Source organism: Girardinichthys multiradiatus, chromosome 20, assembly GCF_021462225.1.
Source record: "Girardinichthys multiradiatus isolate DD_20200921_A chromosome 20, DD_fGirMul_XY1, whole genome shotgun sequence".
In the NCBI taxonomy this organism is placed as follows: Eukaryota; Metazoa; Chordata; class Actinopteri; order Cyprinodontiformes; family Goodeidae; genus Girardinichthys; species Girardinichthys multiradiatus.
Window position 1 is genome coordinate 31,177,048 of NC_061812.1, and position 21,450 is coordinate 31,198,497.

Sequence of the window (21,450 nt, forward strand, 5' to 3'; positions counted from 1 at the left end):
TGAAGTGGAAGGAAGAGGATACATGGTTTTCTAAATGTTTTAGAAATCAAAATCTAAAAAGTGTGGCATGCATTTGTATTCAGCCTCCCTGAGTCAATGGATTGTAGTATTTGGCGTACAGCTCAAGCTTAGTCAGAATTGACAGGGAGCATCTATAAAGAAAAAGCTTTGCCACAGCATGATGCAGACACCTCCATATTTGGATGTTTTCAGAGCAAAGTGCATTGTTAGATTTCTCCTAAACATAGCTCTTTGCGTGTAGGCCACAAAGTTTAATGCTGGTTTCAACTGACCAGACATCTTCTTTCATATATTTGCCATCTCCCTTACATGAATTATGTAAGGGAGTGGTTTTCTTCTCTACCCTTTCCACAGAGGTCATATTTGTGGACTGCAAGACTATAGCTGTCCATCTCTGCAGCTCCACCAGAGTTACATGGGCCATTGGTTGCTTCTGTGATTAATGCTTTGCTTTCCTTACCTGTCAGTTTAGGTGAACAGCCATTTCTTGGTAGCTTTAAAGTTGTACCATACTCTTTCAGTTTTCAAATTATGAATTTAACAGTGTTCTGTGAAATGTTCAAAGATCCAAATATTGTTTTGTAACCTAACCCTGCTTAAAAAAATTCTGCATTACATTATGTTGATCTATCACATAAAGTCCCAATAAAATGCAAAAAGGATTGTTTCTGTAAAGTGACAAAATGTGAAAAAGATCAAAGGGTTTAAAAAACATTTTCAGGCACTGTATGCATGCTTGTATACAAATCATTTACATGTTGTCCCTCAGGGTGCCCTAAAGAATAAAGTGGCAATAATACTGTGAAATCCATGGGTCATTCTAATAGCTAAAATGTGGTGTTAGGCAATTGCTTGTTGTTTACACCAGACTAAAGTAAAATAAGGCAACAGATGAATAAATCATTTTTCCTTTATTGGAAAGTATCAACATCTTATGTTTCCTGACAGAGCTTTGCCAGTGTTCTTTAATTACATAGGTTTCCCCCCTTTAAGTCTCTCATTTCCTGAGTTTTAACCCTAAATTTAACCCTAAAGTGCCTCAAACCAGCCTCAATCCCGGCCTTAGCCATAGGCTAATGGTAAAACTTTAACAAAGGTTTAATATTGACGGTGCTTGTGTGTGTTTCGTTAACACAAACACACACACACACACACACACACACACAAACACACACACACACACACACACACACACAGAAAGACATCAACCCCCCCCCACACACCTCCCCCTCCTGCATCCATACATTGAATAACACTCTACTTATTATTAAAACATACAAAGTGGTATGGCACGCTGAAGGATTTTTGAAGGAATTTTTAAAGAAAAGTTTTCAGTGATGCTCGGACACCGTGGCTCCTTGAGGTAATTTGAACTGCGGCCCTCCAGGGCACAGGGGCAACAAAACCATACAATAGAAAGCAGATGTCCATGTTCACACACATGCTGAGTCACACAGATGTTAAACGTTATGCAGCATCTCAAAGGTTTACTTATATAAAGAAAAACAGCTAATTTCCATTTGAATGTTTTAATTGCATCAACCTTGATGACATTTCTAAATATTGACTAGTTTAAATCAGCTGAGATTCTATTTAACAGATAGATATTAAACCTGCACTAAAATGTCCAGGTGATCAAACATGATGTTAGCAATAGCAAAAATATTTAGGTAGTATGAATAATACCTAAACAATTAGGATCATGAATCTAAGGTCAATTTCAACACTTTTGTATCTAAATAGAGGTATTCATAATGAAGAGGGTTGGTTTAATTTGTTCCCACTTAAAAGGTTATCATGTCTGATATTTATACATACTTTGACTAGATTACAGTTTCTTACAGGGAGCCACAATATCAGGATAATATGTAATTGTGATACTTTTGCTTGAAATTGCCATTACAACTAACAATCATACTTAATATAATTTTTCTGACACTTCTGTTCCTTTCATTGCGCAATGTTCCCACCAATCTCCAAGTGCTTCAGTATTGCAGGGACTAAAACAGAAATTATATAATTTAGAATATTCAGTTTATTACTATTCAGGTTATTCAACTCCACGGGCAGTTAGAGTTAATTCAGCATATATACTCTCTATAGGCAGAGAGTGAATGCCTGATACTACAAGTGTAGAATCCCACAAAATATTGCATACAAGGAGTCCATTGTGAATACAGTTTTACACAGACTATTATTGTGACGCCGTCAGTATACTGTGCAGCTCAAGTTTATTGTCATCATTTTCAGAACCGGTCCCAGGTATAAGCAAACCTTGCATCTGCTTGAGGCAGGGGTGAGAGCTTGTGCTCATCATTTGCTTTTATTTAATGAAGCAACACTGCCCTCTGGTGTACGAGACAGAAATTGCTATGCAGTAGGTTTGAGCAAAATGAGAACAAGAGAACAATTCACATTTTGAGTAAAAACTGGACTTGCTGTGCACATTGTTTACATTTGTTAATGTGACATTTTGATCGATATATATTAACATGTATTTCTGTAGATGCAGTCAATTAATGAGAAGCACCATACAGTTTAGTAGTCTAAAAAAAGATGTTTTACAAACCTTTTCAATAAATCTTTCAATCAAAGAGCACACATACTGATCTTTGCCCTGTGGTATATTTTATTTTCTCAGAAGCCATAACAGATGTTTTTTTTTTTTTTTTTTTTGTTAGGTATAGGAGAATTTCAATATACTTTAATGATAAATAACATCTGGTTTCTCCTCTCATCCGTCTCCTGTTAAAGCACTTGATCAGTTTTGAATATTATTCTTCCTTTGATAGATAATCAGAAAAAAACATGTCTGTAATTATTAAATTCAATAAAAAGTTGTGTTATTATTGAAGTTTTATGTATTTCAGGCCATTTTTTCCCCCATCAGATCACTTAAGGATATCTTTCCTTGAGTAACCCAAATCATCTTAAGTAATGATGAGACTAGAGATGTTTCTTATGAATGGAAATTGGAAGAACGTAGGTGCTCTTTGTTTGTGAAACTGCTAAAAAATTGCAAACTAATATTTTTATATGTGACCGTTTTATGAAAATTCTACATACTGCTTATCTGAGGAAGATTGATAGCTGGATTATTTTGTTCTCTCTGTAATAATCTCTTCAGATACACTCACTCTTTATTCATTAGAGCTGCAAAACTCTCCTGTGTTCTGCCCCTTTGTGGCCAACCTGTGTATAACACTGGTTAACGATAGTGTGTGTAATACCTTGTATCTCTAGCTGCGAAAGCCAAGACATTAATAGAACTGATTTAGTTCAGGTCAAAGCAAGTCATCCAAGTCTCAATGCTTACATGTTTTATGTCATTAGATTGTTTTTTAAATGCTGCATGATGACATCAGTTTTGAGAAACATCTCACCGTCATCAAAAATTTGCTTTGCAGAAGATGGTACTTCCTACAAACTTCGAACCTGTTTGGTTGGATTTTTATATGTTCCTGTGGCGTGCCAAAGTAACGTACCACACAGCTGGCATCTAGCAAACGTTCTGCCAAATAAAAAAAAAAAACAGAATTCACAATGAAGTTAAACTGCAAGAGCAATTTGCTAAAACTTTCCAGGAAACCTGTATGATGTGTGTACTTCACATAAACAATAACCCAATTATAGATTTGTGCAGCAACACGTTCCAAGCCTGCAAGAGCAGAAGACTCCATCTAACAAGTTTTCCTGTTAGTTAAGTTATTTACAAACCTAAGATGGCATAACTGGAAGTAAAAAAACATTTCCTGTAATGGGTTCAAGCTGTTGTCATAATTATTTTATGTCACAGTGCAGAAGTTGTTTAGCTCCCTGTTAATTATTTGTGAAGGATGCTTTTTCAAACAGATATTGACTAATTATTAATGAATAGATATTGAGATATTGTTTAAAAAGTAACCTTTTACTACATTTTAAAATGTAATACATTTTAACACTAATAATCTCACTTTACAGCATAGTGTGTTGCTCATCTCTAGGTCCACACTTAAAAAGGAAAAGTTAGCAGAACTCAAAATATGAAGGTGATAACCTTCAGAGAAAGTTAGGAAACCTAATCTTTTCAGTCCCACCTTTGAGTTTGACCCATAATTTCAAGCTGTAGCAACTGTGATTCCTGACCCTTTCTCACTCAAGCGAACATTTTAGAGGCTTGAAATTTTCAGTGTTGTAACTGTGAACTGCACTAACTTCAAAACTTTTTATAATCTTACTTTATTATGTTTTAAATCTCAATGATTCTCATATAGTAAGTCAATGACAAAAATTTTTGTTTTGGTGCATTAAGGTCCAACAAACTGATTTGAGGCTGGAGCTGCTTCCAATGCAGGACTTGTCCAGTGCAACAGTCATGCAGGAACTGCCTACGGTCTAGGATAGACCCTGAACCAAGAGAATCTGACACCTCCATACTCAGGTGATGCAGAAAAACAAATGTTCAAGTTATAGAGTGTGTTAAAATTAATATTGGATTTTTTTTTTCCAATTTGGTAAATGTTTTATTTACCCCAAACTGTATTTTAATCAATCTGTGATCACAAAATTATTTTGATCATTCAATTCATTCTGTTTGTCATACTTGTTGCAATTTGGGGTGGTCCTAATGCTCAAAAAAGCATTGATAATGCTCCTATTTGTGTTCTTACAACTGTAATAAAGTTTTCACTCATCTTAAACAGTTTTTAAGCATGTTTGTTCAGTGTTGAGTTGCCCAGATTAGGCTATGTTATTTTAAATATTTACAATTTTGAACCAGAAGTTAGGGCTGCACAGGGGTGCAGTTGGTAGCACTGTTGCCTCACAGCAAGAAGGTCCTGGGTTCAACTCCTGGCCAGGTGTCTTTCTGCATGGAGTTTATATGTTGTTCCCATGCATACGTGGGTTCTCTCTGGGTAGTCCGGCTTCCTGCCACAGTCCAAAACCATGACTGTTAGGTTAATAGGTCTCTCTAAATTGCCCTTAGGTGTAAATGAGTGTGTGTGTGTGGTTGTTTGTGTGTTGCCCTGCGATGGACTGGCGACCTCTCCAGGGTGTACCCTGCCTTCCGCCCATAGACTGCTGGAGATAGGCACCAGCTTCCCCGGGACCCACTATGGAAGAAGCAGTAGAAGATGACTGACTGACTGAACTAGAAATCAAAGAATTTCCAGACTCATTATTTAATTGCCACTGGTAAGCAGATCCAAATTTTAGCCAGTCGCAGAATTCAAACCTGTTTGTTTTCCAAATTGTTCAGTCACTCTGTCATGTTTCCTTTTTTACACAGAGCATCCAAAATGCTGCAACACAAATGATGTAAAAGTGGTTTTGTGGGCTTTGAGCAGTATTACCAGCAGTCTTTAATTCAATTCAATTCAGTTTTATTTATATAGCGTCAATTCACAACACATGTCGTCTCAAGGCACTTCACAAAAGTCAGGGACATACATTCCAATTAATCCTAATCATTGAACAGTGCAGTCAGATTCAGTTATTTATTCAAATTAGATATAACGTTTTTCTGTCTAAGGAAACCTGGCAGATTGCATCCAGTCAGTGACTTGCAGCCTTCCCTGCTCCTGGATGAGCATGTAGAGACAGTGGACAGTCACTGGTGTTGACTTTGCAGCAATCCCTCATACTGAGCATGCATGTAGCGACAGTGGAGAGGAAAAACTCCCTTTTAACAGGAAGAAACCTCCAGCAGAACCAGGCTCAGTCTGAGCGGCCATCTGCCACGACCGACTGGGGGTTTGAGAGAACAGAGCAGAGACACAAAGAGAACAAAGAAGCACTGATCCAGGATCAGGATCAGGATCCAGGATCCAGGAATTTTAGATTCATTGCACATTAACTGAAATATTTCAGGTCTTTTATTGTCTTAATACGGATGATTTTGGCATACATCTCATGAAAACCCAAAATTCCTATCTCACAAAATTAGCATATCATTAAAAGTGTCTCTAAACGAGCTATGAACCTAATCATCTGAATCAACGAGTTAACTCTAAACACCTGCAAAAGATTCCTGAGGCCTTTAAAACTCCCAGCCTGGTTCATCACTCAAAACCCCAATCATGGGTAAGACTGCCGACCTGACTGCTGTCCAGAAGGCCACTATTGACACCCTCAAGCAAGAGGGTAAGACACAGAAAGAAATTTCTGAACGAATAGGCTGTTCCCAGAGTGCTGTATCAAGGCACCTCAGTGGGAAGTCTGTGGGAAGGAAAAAGTGTGGCAGAAAACGCTGCACAACGAGAAGAGGTGACCGGACCCTGAGGAAGATTGTGGAGAAGGGCCGATTCCAGACCTTGGGGGACCTGCGGAAGCAGTGGACTGAGTCTGGAGTAGAAACATCCAGAGCCACCGTGCACAGGCGTGTGCAGGAAATGGGCTACAGGTGCCGCATTCCCCAGGTCAAGCCACTTTTGAACCAGAAACAGCGGCAGAAGCGCCTGACCTGGGCTACAGAGAAGCAGCACTGGACTGTTGCTCAGTGGTCCAAAGTACGTTTTTCGGATGAAAGCAAATTCTGCATGTCATTCGGAAATCAAGGTGCCAGAGTCTGGAGGAAGACTGGGGAGAAGGAAATGCCAAAATGCCAGAAGTCCAGTGTCAAGTACCCACAGTCAGTGATGGTCTGGGGTGCCGTGTCAGCTGCTGGTGTTGGTCCACTGTGTTTTATCAAGGGCAGGGTCAATGCAGCTAGCTATCAGGAGATTTTGGAGGACTTCATGCTTCCATCTGCTGAAAAGCTTTATGGAGATGAAGATTTCATTTTTCAGCACGACCTGGCACCTGCTCACAGTGCCAAAACCACTGGTAAATGGTTTACTGACCATGGTATCACTGTGCTCAATTGGCCTGCCAACTCTCCTGACCTGAACCCCATAGAGAATCTGTGGGATATTGTGAAGAGAACGTTGAGAGACTCAAGACCCAACACTCTGGATGAGCTAAAGGCCGCTATCGAAGCATCCTGGGCCTCCATAAGACCTCAGCAGTGCCACAGGCTGATTGCCTCCATTCCACGCCGCATTGAAGCAGTCATTTCTGCAAAAGGATTCCCGACCAAGTATTGAGTGCATAACTGTACATGATTATTTGAAGGTTGACGTTTTTGTATTAAAAACACTTTTCTTTTATCGGTCGGATGAAATATGCAAATTTTGTGAGATAGGAATTTTGGGTTTTCATGAGCTGTATGCCAAAATCATCCGTATTAAGACAATAAAAGACCTGAAATATTTCAGTTAGTGTGCAATGAATCTAAAATATATGAATGTTAAATTTTCATCATTACATTATGGAAAATAATGAACTTTATCACAATATGCTAATATTTTGAGAAGGACCTGTAGAGTTAGTTACAGTAAAAGCTCAGTCAATCGCCATGTCTAGGAGAGAGAAAGGGTTAAACACTGAAAGACAGGGCCATGTGGATCATCGGTAGAGGGTGAGCATTAAGTTGTTGCCAGCAGAAGCTTGGACGATGCCCCTCTCCAGAAAGGTGTCAGAGGTAGACACAGAGTCAGGCCAGGTGTAACTTCTAAGAAGAGAAAAGAGAGAACATAAAGTTAGAAACTGAAATAACAGCAAATAATGCAAAATTGGAGAGTAGTGCGAGAATGTAGCGAAGAGGGTGAAAGTGGTCATTATGTCCTCCAGCAGTGCTCTGTTAGGAACATATGGAACAATCAGATCTCTGATGTATGATGGAGCTAGATCATTAAGGGCTTTATATGTGAGGAGGAGAATTTTAAATTATATTCTGGATTTAACAGGGAGCCAATGAAGGGAAGCTAAAATAGGAGAAATATGATCTCTCTTTTTAATTTTCATCAGAACTCTTGCTGCAGCATTTTGAATCAGCTGAAGGCTTTTAACTGCATTTTGTGGACATCCTGATAGTAAACAATTACAATAGTCCAGCCTTGAGGTAACAAATGCATGGACTAGTTTTTCACCGTCACTCCTGGATAGGATATTTCTAATTTTGGCAATGTTCCTGTTTAATATGGGATTTAAATGACATGTCCTGGTCAAAAATAACACCAAGGTTTTTTTACTTTATTACCAGAGGTCAATTTAATGCCATCCAGGTTAAGTGATTGACTAAGCAGTTAGTTTTTTAAAGACTCCAGTCCAAAGACGACAACTTCTGTCTTGTCTGAATTTAGAAGCAGAAACTTTAAAGTCATCCAAGTTTTTATGTCTTTAAGACATGCTTGTAGTCTATCTAACTGGTTGGGCTCATCAGGATTTATGGATAAGTAAAGCTGAGTATCATCAGCGTAACAGTGAAAATTTATCCTATGCTGCCTGATAATTTGACCTATTGGAAGCATATATATATATATATATATATATATATATAGTATATAATTGGCCCAAGTACTGAACCCTGTGGTAATTAACCCTGGAGTTTAAAGATGATTTATCATCTACATGAACAAACCGGAATCTGTCAGACAGATAAGATTTAAACCAGCCTAGTGCTGTTCCCCTGATCCCTACAGCATATTCCAGCCTTTCTAAGAGAATATTGTGGTCGACTGTATCAAATGCAGCGCTGAGATCTAACAGAACCAGAACAGACACAAGTTCATTATCTGAGGCCATAAGAATATCATTAGTATTAATATCATTATATCTTTAATAAACAACTCAGTCATTACAACGGACAAATCAAGAACTACTTCTTTTCTTACTTCAAAATAAGAGTCCCAAACATACATACCGTTTTTGTTATATCGTTAACAAGCACTCACCTTTATATGTGAGGTTCATAATAAGAGCTTAAAAGAATAAAAAGCAGATAAACTGAGCTGCTAGTTTCGCTCCTTCGCCAGTTTGACAAATCATCCAAAAGGGGCTGAAGAGTGCTCCTTTTTGTAAATAATCAGGCTGCTTAAAGCTGTAGAAACATAAGTGGCTTCTTCCAGCTTTTGAGATTTGTCCCGCTTTATTCTTACATATCTCATTGACATTAAAAACAGCTAACTTTGAGTCCTCTTCCTGCAGTAACAACTTCCAAAACTGAAGAATGTTGCCTTTAGCTTGACCTTGTAGTACATATTAGAGCATTGGCTAATCAGAAAAATCTTGTTTTAAAAAGTTTAGACCGGCTTGTCATGGTCAGGACCAGTTAAGGTAAAAATCAGGGTTAGGGTGCATAAATGTATTAAGTTCTGATTGTTTAATATTTTCCTCTTGAGCAAAACTATGGTTTGACTCGAAGCTCCGTTTCCATTATTCTACCACTTGGCCCAATCAACATATAAAATGAGAATAATGTTTAGTGAAGTGGTGTTGGAAGAAAACTGAACCAGAAAACCTGCTATGATCAAACATCATCTCAAGTAGTGCCATTTTCCTCTGTAAGAGACACAATAATCTGAAAATAATTATTTGAAATCTGTTAAAATCTTCTGGTGTGGTGTGCTGTTTGTAATAAAAAGAGGGATGAATCATTCTAGGGTCCAGTTTTTATGTGGATTGCTACTAATACTACTCTTTTCAAAAGTTGCCTTTTTAATTTTCTTTGGTTTATTACCAGGATGTCTGAGGTAATGTAGTTAGCAGAATATTCAAACTGTCCGAAGTAATTAATCCTTCTGAAATCAGTCGGACACAGAGATAACTCTTACGAAAACATACCTTCAAAAACAATCCTTCAGAATGTCTGGAAGAGTATCAGTGATTGGGTGAAACTTTAAAATGCATAGGGTTATGACAGAACACCATTTTAATGTAAAACATGACCATTTATTCACGTTCTACCAGACTTGTATTGTGCTGTTCCCTGTGCCAACAACATGGAAATCAGTAGATCCAGAGGACACACAAACTCTCCTGAAAGGTGTGTTACTGCCTAAATATTTTGCACAGAAACCCTTACATTTAAAAGATCTTGAACAAATTTCCCTGTTTGTGTTCACAATAAAAGGGTCTTTGTAATAAACTACATTTTATATGTGATACTGGCAACTCAGTAAATGGCGTTGAAGCACACCTCCACCTTGGTTTGCAAGACTGACTGACAGCAATACTCCTAATGGGAGAAAGTTTCTTCAACTGTTGATGATGGAGGTTATTTTTAAAAGCGCAAAGTTCAGTTTTCAGTTTGCTCAAAACATCGCAGTTTCTCTCTTCTCTTTCTCTCTTCTTTGGAATTTAAGTAACGGTAAAATGTTGTTTTATGACTTCATGTTTAATTAAAAAATAAATCTCTCCCGCAGAGCTACAGAACACAGTGTTCCATAAATAAACAATAGTCTGACTAAAGGGAACAAATGGACATCTAAAAATAAACCCAATTAACAGACAATTTACAGCTGTTACAATCTCTATGAAGTGCCTGCGGAAAGGTGATGCAAGTCCCATTTCTGCAGAGTGAGTCAGTGTCTGACTGTAGGCCGGCCCTGCATGCACAAACACAGACCAGAATGGGTACATTCACACAGTAGGCTAATGCAGCACATATCTTTTTTTGCCCATATGCGACCCATTTCTGATTTTTTCATGGCAGTTTGAACGGCCAACCTTTGATCGTTTTACCTCCAAAAATTTAGAATGGTGCCACTTCCATATGTGGTACTAAAATAGATATGTATCCAATGGTTTGCAAAGCGTCAACAGTCTGAACGATGAAGTCGCAATTCCTCCGACTTTTACATCAGTGTCTTGGCTCCGACTACACATCCACACAGACATTTCTACAGAATCAGCAGTCACTGCTCCACAGGTCATTGTTAACAGTTACAAGTGCTCTCTTTTTGTTTACCTTTCCTTGTCTTGTTATGACGTGGTCATAATATTGTCAGTTCCTATTGCTCAACACCTTAAAAATGATACACAGACACTGACGTTCATTTTTAGTTGCTTAAACAATGTGCTGCTGTGTGACGTCTACATTCACCTTCTGTGGTGAGTCTGATGGCACCCACAATTGAATGATAGTGTGAATCAAAACACAAAATAATCAGATTTCAGCAAAAAATTGTAATTGCGCATCAAAATATGTGTGAATGTAGCCTTAGTTGCTTTTCTGCTTTGCTGCCAAATTGGAAGAAAAACAGGCTTCGACATATAGGTTTTTAATACAGACTACTTCTCAAACGTCTGAATGAAATTGCTTAATTTGTCAGGCACCAACTTTAAAATGCATACAGCCTTATTATAATTTGCTACAGCACATAGAAGCATCATGTAAAATTAAATATCTGACACTTCAAATGTAGATATTAACACATATCTGCCCAAATCCTAGTTTAAAGTAAAACCTAGCTTTGATTGTGACAACTCCTTAGCCAATGTTTGCCCTCCTACTAACTCTCAGCAGTAATGACTTTATGGGATTCTTTATAAAATCCATTCTATTCAAAATTAAATTGGCATCCTCCTGAATCTGGATACTTCATCCTCAGTAAGACAGCATTAAATGTAACTGTAGAACCTGATCTGTGTTTGGACTGTTTTGATCCAATTGAACTTTCTGGTTAATATTAGCCTCATCTGAATCCTTAATGTTGGACCCAATCACAGCCAAATTATTTAATGAAGTGTTCCCTTTGATCACCACCCATTTTAGATATGATTAATATATCCTCAGTAAATGGATATGTTCTACAGTCTTTTAAGGTTGCTGTAACCTTACGTAAGAAACCTTCTCTTGATCAAAAGTTAATAAATTACAAACTTTTAGCTAATCTTCCACTCTTATCTAATAATTTTTTGAGAAAATAGTGGCTAATCAAGTGTGTGTGCCATTATGTTTGAAATAGCTCGGACCCACATACAGAGAACACTCAGGAGGAGGAAGTAAAATAAAGATTGTTTATTGAAGATATAGTCAGGAACGAAACGGACGAAATCTCTCACTGCAAGGAGAGAAGTTAAGAGAATGGATGAGTGCGGGTAACGGAGGGAAAAACGAAACTAAGAGCAAATAGTTATTTTGATACTGAGATCGGCTTACTGAGTTATGATAGTCAGGTCGCCAGGGGGAATGAGATTCATGATCCTGGTCTTAAGCAGGTACATCCGTAGAGAGTTCACTTGGTGCTGTTCTGTGGAGCTCAGGTTACCATAAACAAGTTCGATGTGCGCTGGATAACATTGGAGGGTGGACAGGGTACGCTTGTGGCTTGGCTCAGGAGATGAAGAGGACAGGAAGCTGCCAGCTTGATGCGAATCCAAACGAAGGTAGATCACAGGATAGGAATCCTCAGAACGAAGACAGGCTTGATCATCCAGAGTAACTTTCAGAAACGTAGTCCAGAAAACTCAGTGACATAGATCCAAAGCTTAGGCTTTCAAAATCTGCAGAGGAGCAAAAAACACAGTTAAACGAGGTTGAAGTACAAAGCATAACTTGGAGTGTGGCTAGAATTTGTACCAGCATGGCAAAACACTCTCGCATTGAAGTGGTGGCAGCCTCCTGCTTAAGTACTCCTCATGGTAATCAGTGAAACAAGTCGCACCTGTCACCCAGCACACCTGAGAGCTCCAGCACCACCTGAGAATGAGCACATGTGGCAAGCACAAAAACACAAACACACACAACCCCAGATCCTGACAGTGTGAGCATTTACACAGTAATGATCTGTGTGATTAGTTTAAGTCAGGTTTCAGAGCTCATCATAGCACTGAAACAGCCCTGGTAAAAGTCACTTATTTTATTCTCATGTTCTCAGATAATGTCTGTACTTGTTCTGTTAGATCTCAGTGCCGTGTTTGATACAGCTTAGACTGCTGGAGGTCATAATGACCAATTTTGCATTATTTGATGTTATTTCAGCTTTTAATTCTATGTTCTCTCCTAGAAGCTACATCTGGCCTGGCAGTGTGTTTAGCTATGACACCTTCCTGGAGAGGGTCACTGACTAGATGTAATCAATTTTAATTACAAACTGAAGTTGATTGCACTGTTTGATAACTAGGATCAATTGTGTATATACTTGACTTGGGATCTGTATGACTCGATTAGATTGAGACATGAATTGGTACTCTGGCTGTTTGTTTAGGCTGACCATCCTGTTTAAAGGTGAACTCCAGCCTCCAACAGATTTATTTCCAGGATAGCCCTGTATTTAGCTTTGCGGTTGGGGTGCTGGTGTGAGCTCCAGCTGCCATTGGCCGAGAGGTGTACAGAGGGGTACACCCTGGACAGGTCACCAGTCCATCACAGGGCAACACAGAGGCACATAGGACAAACAACCATGGACACACATGCTCACACCTAAGGACACCAACTAACCTAACTGTCATGCTTTTGACTGTGAGGGGAAGCCAGAGCACCATGAAATTACCCATGCTTGTATGGTGAGAACATGCAGACAGCACTTAAAAAAACCTGTACATTAGAACCTTCCTGCTGTAAAGCAATGATGCTTACAATTGTGCCACGTTGCAGCCCACAAATATTCTAGATAATTATCATTAATTTATTAATATAGAATATATTATTATTATAATCAAGATGCTCTTTTATTTTGTGCAGTAATAGAGTGACTGCTGCTGTTCTGTTAAATCAGTTAAATCATTTTTTACACTGTTTTGTGTAAACACAGTAAAACTTAATTTAATGTTATCATATGACATGAACCTAATACCCACCCTTGCCTTTTCTCCAATAATGATGAAATTAAAAAGTCTCGTGAGTGTAATTTTCAATGGTTTTTCTAGAGGGCGCTGTTTTTTTCCCCAATAACTACTTTCTTTAAAACACTCTCCAGGATTATGGAGTGAAAATAATCTGGAACCATTTTGCTCACTTTTGCACAGATGTTTGCAAGGAGGTTTTTCCTTTAACACACACTTGCCCAGACCATGCAGTAAAACACATACACACAGAATGGTCTCTTTGGCTCCCCAGGTACTCTGTGGCTTCTGTGCCTCCAGGCAAGAACACATACTGTACACCCCATTCACACACACAGACACACACACACTCAGAGAGAAATATTAGGTGCTTATTAAAATCGCCCTTTTCCCCTATTTCTTTAACAACTAACATTAACTTGACAATGATGACTTTCTGAACTGATAAGGCTTTTTGTGTATTTCTGTGCATCTACATAAAGCAAGCCAAGACGTTGACACCATTAATGTGAGTTTAACAGTTGCGGAAGTGGGAAAGGAAAACCTAAGTGAGTGAACATTATAGAGGAGGTCTGGTGTCTGGGATGTGGGCAGTGTTTGAAAAGAAGGACTGCAAAGACAGTGGGCAAACACCACTGGAAGCTTGAAAACACACACACACACACAAACCCACACTCTCACACACATACATCTCTCAAGGGCTTTAGTGAGGACTGAAGATAACCTGTCTCTGCTGTGTAGCTACTGATCAAACAGGTAAGTGACACTTAGGTTGTATTTTTTCTAGTCTGCCTCAGTTTCCTCTTTGTGCAAGGCTGGCCAAGCTGGAAATAATCACTACTACAATGCATGCTCATTTCATTACAGTAAAGTCTTGACAACATTCTGAGTACTCGTTGCACCGCAAAGAAGCACGTGCAAACACGTTAATCAAGTTCCTGATGATTCAAACCTTTCCTGCAAATCACAGCTATATCAGACCTCTTTGCGTGTGGAACACTTATGTGGAACAGACGTTACTGTAACCATCCATGCAAGAAGGAAATTATTGCACTAATTCCCCTTAGTAGATGTTGCATGCTGAAGAAACTATGCGTACTGGAACACAAACCAATAACACTAAGTTTCAATCTTTTCAGTTTTTTACATAAAGAAATTTTCTCAAAAATGCCAAGTCTTCAGATGAATAACATTTGTTGAAAAATTGGACTGCAAAATCGGACTTGCAACTCTATGTGAAAATGTGTGCTTGTTGTTTAATAATATTCTAGATGTGAAAATTGTATCATTTGTTAACTGGTGTTAAGGGCAATGTTTGGATGCATTGAATAAGGATTCTGTGAGCAGTCGGTATCTTACTTGAAATGAACAGAACTCAGTGTTTTTCCAGACTTTCCCAGACTTTTTCACATTTTGTCACATTACAAGCTCAACTTTCAATGTGTGTTGTTGAGATTTATTGTGATAGTTAAACATTATTACCCATAACTCCACTTTTCTCTGCAATAACAGCTGTGCTATTTTAGAGGTGTTTCTCTGCCAGCTTTGCACATCTAAGGACTGAGATGTTTGCCCATTCTTTCAGAGCGGTTTCTTTCCAAAACAGCTCAAGCTCGGTCAAATTGAATGGAAAGCACCTGTGATTATTAATTTTTAAAGTCTTGTAGCAAATTATTCATTTGATTTGGACTTTGAGTTGGCCACTTTGACACATGATTATGGTTTAGCTCTTGCTTTAAATTTAGGGTTGTTCTAATGGAATATGTATTTCTGACTCATTCTCAAGGCTTTTGAAACCTTTGTCAGCTTTTTTTTTCCATGATTCCCCTAGATTTATTCTAATGAACTCTGAGCAGCTTCCCTGTTGCTGGTGAAGAAATACATTCCCACAGCATGATGCTGCCACGACCATGTATCACTGTAGAAATAGTGAATAGTGTGGAAATAGTGTGTTCTGGGTGATGTGATGTGTTTTCCATCACACCATAACATTAATTCTTGTAACAACAGTGATGCTTTGACACTAGCTTGACATCAATAAAACTGGTCCCACAGCTAACTGAAAAGTGCCCAAAGTGTGCCCCCATACCCTATCTGAATACTGCACCATGCTATTGCTGCTCACACTGGAAACTGGCCTCCAGGATTGTTTTAAAATTATTTACTGATTTGGCCAAGAAACTGATGTCATTGAACCTACTTTTTTTAGACTTTCACCATTATCCCCAGAATAAACACATAAATCGTAATTTTCATTTTTTATTCATTGGCAGAATTGTGAGTCTCATCTTCTGGCTCCATGGCTCTCCTGTTCTGTGGTGTGTTGGTTCTGTTGTGTGGTCTTGATGCTGCCTGGGCCATATTAGTCACTGACATGGACTATGGAGGCATTCCTCTATGGATTAACCGGCTGCTGGGTGAGCCCAGTGTTTTAAGTCTGCAGGGACGGATGGACCCGGCCTGGTTTCGGGCTAACAACCCCCAGACCTGTCCAGAGCAGTGTGACTGCCCCATCCAGTGGGAAACGTCCCTCTACTGTGACCACAGAGCCCTTGAAAACATCCCTGAGGGGCTGCCACAAAGAACCCAGTACTTGTTTTTACAGGTAGAACAACCACAAACACAGAGATTAGGTTATTTTTGAGAGATAGATAGATAGATAGATAGATAGATAGATAGATAGATAGATAGATAGATAGATAGATAGATAGATAGATAGATAGATAGATAGATAGATAGATAGATAGATAGATAGATAGATAGATAGATAGATAGATAGATAGATAGATAGATAGATAGATAGATAGATAGATAGATAGATAGATAGATAGATAGATAGATAGATAGATAGATAGATAGATAGATAGATAGATAGATATTTTATTTATTGATATTACAAGACACATCAACAGTGGAATACATACTGCTCCTTGGCAGGATTAACAGGCTTTCCACAGGTTAATCCTGTTAGGGTCCTGGGAGTAAGGGAATGTTTTTGCAAGTTTTGAATTAGGCAAAGAGAAAGAAAGGAACATTCAAGCTCAGTATAGAAAGATCTGCAAGGCAATAATGCTTATCATTGGAGTCACAATGCAACCATGTTCATTTTCACATTTTCAACTATATCAGGGGTTGAATTGTTTTTGTTCCCAGGGGAACAACATCTCATCCCTGTCCTACTCCGCCCTGGCTAATTTAACCAACCTGCGTTGGCTAATCATTGACAACAACCAGCTCAAGAGTGACAAACTGGAACTGACCTCTCTGCAGAACCAGACACAACTGCGCTACTTTTTTGCAAACCGCAACTACCTGACTTCAGTGCCTGGTGGTCTACCAGCCGGACTCAAACAGCTGCGACTGGCCAACAACCAAATCAGCAGCATCAGCACAGGAGCTTTCCAGAACCTGCAAAATCTGACGCTGCTGTTACTACAGGGAAACAGACTGCAAACCATGACAGGGGATGACGTCAAAGGTAATATAATTTGTTGGTTCTTGTTCTTCATATATTCCTATTGACCTCTTACATCTGCAAGGGAAACAGACTTGTCCCAGCTGGGAGTTATTATTAATGAAGTCCATTTATTTTTAACCTGCTCTTATCTCCCATTGCTATAACCAATCACATTGGTCTCAATTAACTGTTGCATGTGTGTGAAGATGTTCTCCTATCTTCTTAAAGGTTTGGTTGGACTGAATCTGCTGGACGTCAGTGGAAATTTGTTTTCAGCTGTCCCCAAGCATTTACCTCCCTCCGTCCAGCAGCTCTATTTGTCCAACAACTCCTTCTCTGGACTGCATGAGGGCAGTTTTGAGGGCTTTCACAACCTGAAGTATCTGCGTCTCAGCCACTGCGGTCTGCAGAGCGAAGGCATCCACCCACAAGCCTTTAACCACTCCAGCCTGGTGGAGCTGGACCTCTCTTACAACCAACTGACCACCATCCCCACAGTTCCAACAACCCTGCAGTACCTCTACCTGGAGGCCAATAGAATTCAAGGTGATGTAATAACTCATTGAGGAAGCATGCATATACACACAAATACACAGATGCAATATTAATACAGAGGCTTTGATTAGAGCTGTGATTGAAAGAAGGACAAAATGTAACAAAAAATGTTCCCAGTCTAAGCCTTATTTAAACATGGCAAGGCCCCAATGCTGTATATGGACATGGGAGGAGTTGGACTGCATAGCAAGACGGTGAGCCACTTCAGAAGAGGGGAAAAGACATGAGAGGAGGGTGGAGAATGGGAGAAAACTGACTGAATATCAGCTGATTGGATGTGGAGAAACTAGGTTAGGAGCAGGGAGAGTGGTATGAGAACATCTGGAACAGATTGAGAGGAGGGAGCGCCAGATGGTGCAGAAGCTGAAGCTGCTCCCATCTTTAGTCTCATTGTTGCTCTTTGTTAGCCTTTCTGCTCCCTATCACTTCAGCAGATATGATGCTGCAGGACTCTCCAGGCGCTAAACAGTGCCTCATAAGACCCACCTGCAGTGCCTTGAGACAGTATTCATAACCCCATGAACTTTTCATATAGTCCTCTTTATTGGGAAAGACAACCTAAAGCAGTCATAATTGTAAGGAAGAGGAAAAGGGATACCTGTTTTTTTTTAACTTTACAAATAAAATTTTAAAAACTGTGGTGGCTGTATATCTATTCAGACCCTGAATAAAAACCTGTGCCTTCAGAAGTCACCTAATATGTAGGTATAGTCCACCTGTCCCCATTAGAACTCACAATACCCTGAAAACACTTTCTCCACAGTGTCACATGGTGTTGGCAGAATCATGCTGTGGGGTTGCTTTTCTTTTCTTGAGCAGAGACAGGAAAGCAATTTGATAGAAAGATGGAGCTAAATATTGGCCATATTGGAAAGATCACGTTGGAGGCTGCAAAAGCGGGCAAAGGGTCATCTTCCAGCGGGACGTTTCTAAACTATGGAAAACATTAAATCAAAACAGAATAATGTGCTTTGATTTAGGGTTTGTGTGTTTAACTGTCCAGACCTAAATCCAGTTGGGAATATTTGGCAAGACTTGAAAACGGATGTTACAGAAACTCCCCGTCTAATCTGATTGCGTTTGGGCTACTTGGCAAAAGAAATATAGGCAGAAATTTCAATCTTTAGATCTGCAAATATTGTTGAGACATATTAAAGACTTGAAGCTGTAATTGTGACTAATGTCACAATTGTTAGGACTTCATCATATGTTTTGTTATGTACTCTAGGTATGTCATGTGCTTTGTTTGGGTCCTATTTTCACTTTAACACCTTTTCCTGAGTTCTTTTGTCTCTTTAGGTCTGCTCAGTTTCATTGTTGTTTTCCTGGTTCCAGTGTTTCCTCAATTATCCTTGTTGTTTCATATCCTTTAGCCACCGTTCCACAGTTGCCCCTACAGCTGTTTAACATTGGTTAACTCACCTGTTCATTACATTCATACTCTCTATTTTGATCCAGTCCTCGCTGGATTCTCCTGTTGACAACCTGGACCCTGCACTAACAACTATTATATTTGAAACAAAAATGAGACATAGATTAACATTAACCAATGGATTCATTTCCTACCACGTCACAATGGTACACTACTTTTTTTTTGCTGTATCACTTAGAATTCCAAAAAAATACAGTGAAATTTGTGGTAGTAACGTGACAAAATGTGGAAAAGTTCAAAAGTATGGATACTTTAGCAAGGCACTGCAAAAGCAGGGGTTGCATAGCTGATTAATGGGGATCTGCCAAAATAAAATGTGCTCTTGTTTTTTAATCTGCTCTAGCAAAGAACTCGGGGACTATTCTAATGAGACAGACAATACGTAGAAAAACAGCAATAGGTTCACTTCACTGTCTAATACCTTAATAGCTACCACAGTTCTTTCTAACTGAAGCCAAAAGTGTGGGCTGGGAGAAGTTTGCAGTGGGTTAAAAAAAAGGGGTTTAGCAGTTTCCACTACCTCTGCTCTTACCTCTGCACCTGTGAGACCTCTAATGGGAAATGCAGACTCTGAGTGGAGGATCAGACTGCAGCAAGCTATTTTGGATAGACAAATTCCATTATGTGTCTGAGTTGCTCCAGTAGGAAGTCACATATGAAAAAGAAACACTGCAGTGTATCTCCATCTAAATAATGCTGTCTGTTCTCCACAGAGTTCAACGTGACTAGTTTCTGCAGAGAGGTGGGGTCTCTGTCCTACTCCAGGATGAAAATCCTACGGCTGGATGGAAATAAAATGACATACCACCAGCTGCCCCCTGACTGGGTTTACTGTCTCAGAGTGCTTCAAAGAATCTACATCTGACTCTGAGAAGCAGTTAAACACGAGTACAGCATGTACTCCTCCAACTCCAACCGGTGCTACAAAGAAAAACACGACTAAACCTTAGCTTTTTGTTGTCTAGTTCATCATGTGTGATCTTTACATTAAAGTCTAAAATCAGAGAGCTGTGATTTATGCTGTCTTGACTATTTAGAACAAGTTGAGTCATTTCATGTAAAACAAACCTTTAAAAGAGGCCAAAAATTAAATTTAGCTCGCCAATGTTGTTTTAGGATCATGCAAAAACTGATAATTATAACATTACTCATATTATTACAATCCAATTTCTATACAAGGTCTGTGACTGCAAGGTTAGACATCTGTGTTGTGTTACTGGATAAAAGCATTGGAAAACTCTGAATATACCGACTCATGTGCTCTGGCTGTAAGGGTTTCGAACAACAAGCCAGTCACATATAGACCCCACAGAGATGAATGAATTGTCATGTGATGAGTATTTTACCAGAAATATTAAAATTAGAATATGACAGAAACAGTCTACAGTAAGGGAAACAAACTCTTAGATGGCATAATTAATCATCTGAAAGCTCATTTAAATCCATATTAATAGACAAGGATTGAACTAAGGATTTTAACTTGTTCAAAGTCAAAATGATACCAACATTTCAAAACAGAAAAAACAAAGCTGTATGTTCAGTGTAAACAATGTATCTCACAATAAAAGTACAAAAGGTGCTGTCCAGTGGTGTGTTTCTTTCCACGACTGACAATAAAACACAGCTTTGAATTTCATAAAACTGAAATTTTAGAAATTACAAGATAAAAATGTACATTTGCGGCAAAAACAGCTGATTCTACAAGAGGCAAATAATCAAGCTGATCAACTGTTTTTAGTAAACATTATGATTGACGAGTGACTACTGGATTGATTTTGACGGATTCTGAAGCATTCAGGTTGCAGTTGAGCTACACGTGGGTTCAGCCTTAAATGTTGGAGCCTGTGACTGACTCTGATGAGTCCCCTAAGCCATGATGGACATGGTTTAGGGGTTTTTAGTTTTTCACCAGAGGACTCTCACTTTTCATTCTCCACTTTTAAATGAGTAGATACCATGATTTGCTTGTATCACATTAAACAGTAACATGGTTTACCAGTACAGCGGTACTGGTCTGAATTTATAGTTAAGCCCTGGCCAATTCCATTTTGAAGTCATCTTTTATTCTTAGCAACGTGTTTTGTTCTGTCTGTCCGCAAAGTTCATGTTTTGGAGCAACCCAGGCTGAGTCTGGAGGGAACTAAAGATTAGGGTGATGGCAGAGGGGCCTTCCAACCTCAAGCTCAGCAATGATATGAAGGGTTAGATTGCTTTTCAGTGACTACTGAGGAGAGTCTAAATTGTTTTTGACAAATGCAAATAAAAACAACACTCTTTTAATAAATTGATTAGTTTTATTTGTTTGAATGCCCATGTCATTTACTATCTGAATCAAGCTTACTGGTTAAACAAAAATAATTTTTAATCTAAATCTGTCAGTAATATGAATAATTTGAAT

The 21,450-nt window shown here is 38.9% G+C and overlaps 1 protein-coding gene and 1 long non-coding RNA gene across 2 annotated transcripts; one reads left to right on the top strand and one right to left on the bottom strand.

Moving 5' to 3' along the window:
• Positions 1-11,827: 11,827 nt before the first annotated feature.
• LOC124856339 lies at positions 11,828-12,389 on the bottom strand. The gene is made up of 2 exons (XR_007035305.1): positions 11,984-12,389; positions 11,828-11,885 (listed from the first exon to the last, which is right to left on the bottom strand). It is a non-coding gene; the product is annotated as an uncharacterized LOC124856339 (long non-coding RNA).
• A 1,817-nt stretch (positions 12,390-14,206) lies between these two features.
• Positions 14,207-20,631, top strand: zgc:113307 (uncharacterized protein LOC553753 homolog). The gene is made up of 5 exons (XM_047348198.1): positions 14,207-14,364; positions 15,882-16,213; positions 16,762-17,086; positions 17,294-17,611; positions 19,766-20,631. Exons 2-5 carry the CDS (start codon positions 15,908-15,910, stop codon positions 19,915-19,917), a joined length of 1,101 nt encoding a protein of 366 aa, XP_047204154.1. The 5' UTR covers positions 14,207-14,364; positions 15,882-15,907; the 3' UTR covers positions 19,918-20,631.
• The last annotated feature ends 819 nt before the right edge of the window (positions 20,632-21,450 follow it).